This window comes from Epinephelus moara, chromosome 16 (genome assembly GCF_006386435.1).
Source record: "Epinephelus moara isolate mb chromosome 16, YSFRI_EMoa_1.0, whole genome shotgun sequence".
Taxonomy (NCBI): Eukaryota; Metazoa; Chordata; class Actinopteri; order Perciformes; family Serranidae; genus Epinephelus; species Epinephelus moara.
This window is the reverse complement of record NC_065521.1, coordinates 3761762-3766840: the sequence shown is the minus strand read 5'-3', so window position 1 is coordinate 3766840 and position 5079 is coordinate 3761762. Positions and strand designations below refer to the sequence as shown.

General features: G+C 39.9%; 1 protein-coding gene across 4 annotated transcripts in view; it reads left to right on the top strand.

Moving 5' to 3' along the window:
* mthfr (methylenetetrahydrofolate reductase (NAD(P)H)) overlaps positions 1 to 4722 on the top strand; it is a 42247-nt gene extending 37525 nt beyond the window's left edge. For all 4 annotated transcript variants that reach the window (XM_050064628.1, XM_050064625.1, XM_050064627.1 and 1 more), the window contains 3 exons: positions 1561 to 1662; positions 1750 to 1869; positions 3687 to 4722. In XM_050064628.1, coding sequence (XP_049920585.1) covers positions 1561 to 1662; positions 1750 to 1869; positions 3687 to 3908 — 444 coding nt within the window. In that variant the 3' untranslated portion in view covers positions 3909 to 4722. The remainder of the gene's footprint in view (positions 1 to 1560; positions 1663 to 1749; positions 1870 to 3686) is intronic.
* The last annotated feature ends 357 nt before the right edge of the window (positions 4723 to 5079 follow it).

Below are 5079 nucleotides of genomic sequence, written 5' to 3'. Positions count from 1 at the left end.
ATTTCTGATGATGTTACCTAAAGGAAGCATATATAGAGTAAATAGGATTGGTCCGAGCACAGAACCTTGCGGAACTCCAAAACAAACTTTAGTACGTAAGGATGATTCATCATGAACATGAACAAACTGAAAATGATCAGATAAATAAGATTTAAACCAGCTTAGTGCAGAACCTTTAAGGCCAATTAAGTATTCCAGTCTCTGTAGCAGAATTTGATGGTCAATTGTGTCAAACGCCGCACTAAGATCTAATAAAACAAGTATACAGACGAGTCCTTTGTCTGAAGCAATCAGAAGGTCATTTGTAATTTTAAATAGTGCTGTCTCAGTGCTATGATGCACTCTAAATCCTGACTGAAATTCCTCAAATAAATTGTCATGGAGAAAATCACACAGCTGGTCTACGACTACTTTCTCAAGGATCTTTGAAAGAAAGGGAAGGTTAGATATTGGTCTATAGTTGGCTAACACCTCTGGATCCAGGGTGGGCGTTTTTTAGGAGAGGTTTAATTACAGATACCTTAAAAGACTGTGGTACATAGCCAGTTAATAAGGATATATTGATCATATCTAATAAATGAGTGTTAACTGAAGGTAAGACTTCCTTAAGTAGCCTAGTTGGGATGGGGTCTAAGAGACACATTGATGATTTAGATGAAGAAATCACTGCAGTCAATTCTTGAAGAGAAATCGGGGAGAAGCAATCTAAATATATATTAGGTCTTACAGCTGTGTGAGGGCAGATAGGTACTATCTGAGGACAGGAGGTCATGAATTTTGCCTCTAATAGTTATAATTTTGTGATTTAAAAAAGCTCATAAAATCATTACTGCTAAGGGCTAAAGGAATACAAGGCTCAATAGAGCTGTGACTCTCAGTCAGCCTGGCTACAGTGATGAAAAGAAACCTGGGGTTGTTCTTATTTTCTTCTATTAAAGCTGAGTAATAGTTTGCTCAGGCATTGCGGAGGCCCCTCTTATACGTTTTGAGACTGTCTGCCCAGATTAATCGAGATTCTTCCAGTTTGGTTCATCGCCAATTCCTTTCAAATTTTCGCAATATTTGTTTTAACTTGCGGGTTTGCCCAATTCCTTTCAAATTTTCGCAATATTTGTTTTAACTTGCGGGTTTGCGAGTTATACCAAGGAGCGAACTTTCTTTGCTTTGTTAACTTCTTTTTAAGAGGTGCTACAGAGTCGAGTGTTGTTTGCAGCGAGCCTACAGCGCTATCGACAAGATGATCAATTTGGGAGAGGTTAAAGTCGGTACGGGAAACCTCTGCTACTGAAGGACATTGTATTAAATTTAACGACGGAGGAATCATTTCCTTAAATTTTGCGACAGCAGTATCTCATAAACATCTAAAATAATAACTGTTGCTGAGTGGCGTGTAATCGAGTAAAAAGAAATCAAAAGTAATCAAATAATGATCCGATAGCGAGGGATTCTGTGGAAAGACTGTTAGGTTATATTGGGCTTTATAAATATAAAATTGAATTGAATTGGTATTTTTGTCTGATATGTTGATATGCTGCCTTAATGCTGTTTTAAATCCAACAGGCCTATCTGGAGTTCTTCACCTCCAGTGAAAATGTCAACGCTCTCCTCAAAGTACTGAAGAAGTATGAACCTCGGGTCAACTACCACATTGTTAATGTGCATGTAAGTTTGAACAGAGAGCACCTGTCGCCCCATGTTTGTGTGTGAGTGTGTATTGTTAAAATGTACAAATAAATATTTTGTGTGCAGGGCCGTAACCTGACCAATGCCCCTGACATGCAGCCAAACGCTGTGACATGGGGGATCTTTCCTGGCAGGGAGATTGTTCAGCCTACTGTAGTGGACCCAGACAGCTTTATGTACTGGAAGGTAAGATGGAGATTGTCCTGCTAGTGTGCAGTGTTATGCCCAGTTTGTTGGAGAGCATAACAAAGAAGGGAGGTCGACACAGGAATCAGCTTTCAGGGTTCCTACGCAAGTATGGAAAGTATGGAAAAGTATGGAAATAAATTTGATCAATTTCCAGGTATTAAAAAGTATGGAAAATGAAAAATAAAGTATGGAAAAATATGTATGTTTCCAGACTATTACCACTGTTCTAAAATATTGTTTTCTAAAATAGAAAATTAGGTATTTCTAAAAATAATTTAATCAATCCGGATCGTGTTTTATGCCGGGCCAAGCACAGTTTGTGTGAGAGCAAACGTCTCAGAAAACATACCGCCCCTTTTACCTGATTGACAAGTGGTATGTCCAGTCCGCTGCCCCATGACCCTCCTCCAGCCCCCCAGGTATCAAGTTTCACTCCAACACTGCACCTTCGACAAGAAGACGAGTTTCACGTGGTTCACAATGGGTAGATGCAAGTTTTTGGATGGATGGCTTGACAATACCGTATATAAATACTGGTTGGCCAAGGATTCCCAATTCACACACAGAGCTAGATGCAAGCTTTGTGTGAAATCGTTTGACATCGCCAACATGGGGGAGAAGGCGATTCTGAGCCACATGAAAGGAAAAAACACTGACGTCTCGTTACTGCATCGCTTGCACCCAGAGTCCCAACCTTTTTGCCTCAGCCCAGACATTGAACTTACCTGAGTTTTTATTTGCATGCCATTATGGTACTTGGCTACAATCGCCTATTAAGAATAATTAAATATGATGTGAAATATGATACAATGATGTATTTACTCAGATGTCGCATATTCTCTGAAGAAAAAACAAACAAAAAACACAGAGAAGTCTAGAAATTAGGGTATGGAATTTTGAAATTCCAAATGTGTAGGAACCCTGAGCTTTTAAATAAACAAATAATTTATTGAAATACTCAAAGGACAACTAATGGTTAAGTCAGCAATCAGTAGTGTGGTGAGGGTGTTGGGTGTTATGAGTCTGTGGAAGCTAACACAGGCTATGTGTAAAAGGAAACCAAGGCTAAACTCAATATAATCAACCCAAACCAAACAAACCAAGGGAGGTGCCTGTAAGGCACCAGCCTTCCAGGAGGGAGAGAGAAGAGGGGGCCATCTTGGATTCACCCAGCTTTTAAAAGCCCCAAACAGGTGGAGCCAATCCCTTAAAGAGGTAGGAGGGGCAGGCAATCAAGGAGGCTCTGGAAGAGGAAAGCAGGGGCAGCAGGAATACAGGAAAACACTGACCCCAAGACCTGTGGATGTCACAGCAGGGATTCACTAATGTTCAGCCTTGTACTGGTTGATACTTAAGTAGTAACATCCAGGAGGAAATGGGATAGTGTTTAAATAAATGTCTTCCGTTTTCAAGGGGAACTCTTGAAAGGTGCTAGTAGTGATCAAAGATTGATTTATTACTGTTCTAATTCTCAGTTGTTGCAAGATTTTTTACCAAAATTGCAAGGTTCTAAGGACCTTAAAGTTCTATTCAAAAAGTGTGTCCAAAACATCTCTGCCTCAGCAGAGCACCAGCTCCTAACAGGTCATGGCACCCCTGAAATACCAGCACAGATGGGAGTGATTTTCCAGGTTCAGAAAGTTGCTAAATGTTTTTACTTTGGCTCGAGTTACCTACTCACACTGATAAATACTGGCCTTGATGAGTTAATACTTAAACTGTTATCAGAAGCACATTGTTTTTGATACCAGCAGGTTTTAGGACTAGTCAGTCTGACTGGCCCCTCATCAAACCTGTCTCAATGTTTTCCACAGGATGAGGCCTTTGCCTTGTGGATTGAACAGTGGGCCAAGCTCTATGAAGACGAGTCTCCTTCACGGATGATCATCAAGTACATCCATGACAACTACTTCCTGGTCAATCTGGTGGACAATGACTTTCCTCTGGAGAACTGTCTGTGGCAAGTCATCAATGATATGTTTGAGCTGCTCGACGCCCCTCCAGAGCCACTCAATGATGGAACAGTCTCAGAATAAAATCCACCTTTTTTATGGACAGAAAGAACACTATGGAACTGATATTTGATCTTTTATGCATTGTCAAAAAAATTGCTACTTACACTACAGAGCATATCATACAGTAAAAATGTATGTCAGTGTTTTTAAGAGTTTTTGTTAGTGTTTTTTAAGCATACTGTCACAGCTCAGCGAAATACAAAAGACTGAATATTTTTTATCTCCATGATGAGTAGCCTTGTCCTCTGCAGCATTCCTAGCTGATTAACAACACTTGTGCTCATACAGTTTGGGCTTAACCCTGTCACCTTTTAATTTAAGAGACTCCTTAAGGACAGATCTAACTGAAAAACAAGAAAAAAAACCCTCATACAATGGTTTGTTAACTTGTAACATATTTTTTAAAGTGCTTGTCAGTAAATGTTATTTTCATGGAAGACAATCAAATTAGACTTTGAAATGATTATAAATGACATGTACTGTATAGAGATGAAATCAAGATAGAGATATGAGATGTTGTGTATGAGTGGAACTCTAATTTGATGCCATGATGATGCCCTGTCAGCAGTTCTCACCCTTTGCTGTGTTAAGGACCGGTCAATTGATCCACATTGGTCTTGGTAAGATTCCCCTCATGGACCTCCATCTGAAAAGATTTTGGTTGTTAGATATGATTAAGACCAAAATTCTAAAGTTATCAACTACAGTTGAGTGGAGGAATTGAAACCTGTTATCAGTATAGTCAACCATCTCACTGTCTCTCACATTGGGCTCTCTTCTGTAGTGAATTAAATGGTGAAAATAAACTATTCCCCATTTTTCTGGGGGCCCTCTGGATCTCCCTGTAGGACCCCTGAGAGTCCCTAAACCCCTGGTTGAGTACCACTGAGTTGAACCATCAGATGTGTGAGCTGCTATTGACCATATTGTACCACTGACAACAGTAGTACTATCTACCTGCCGCCTTAACATGTTTTAAATGTACATCCTATTTATTTGCTCTGCCGCCTTTTAAAAGCAAATAGTTTTTCAGTACTGTACAACCCACTGAGTGACTTACTAAGTTGTGTCACTACATAACTACAAGTACAAAGGCCAGGCCAGAGGACAGGACACTGCAGCAGCAAGATGACATGGCAGGGATTTCTTCTCATTGAGTAACTCAACATCTCAACAATTGAATGTGCAAATC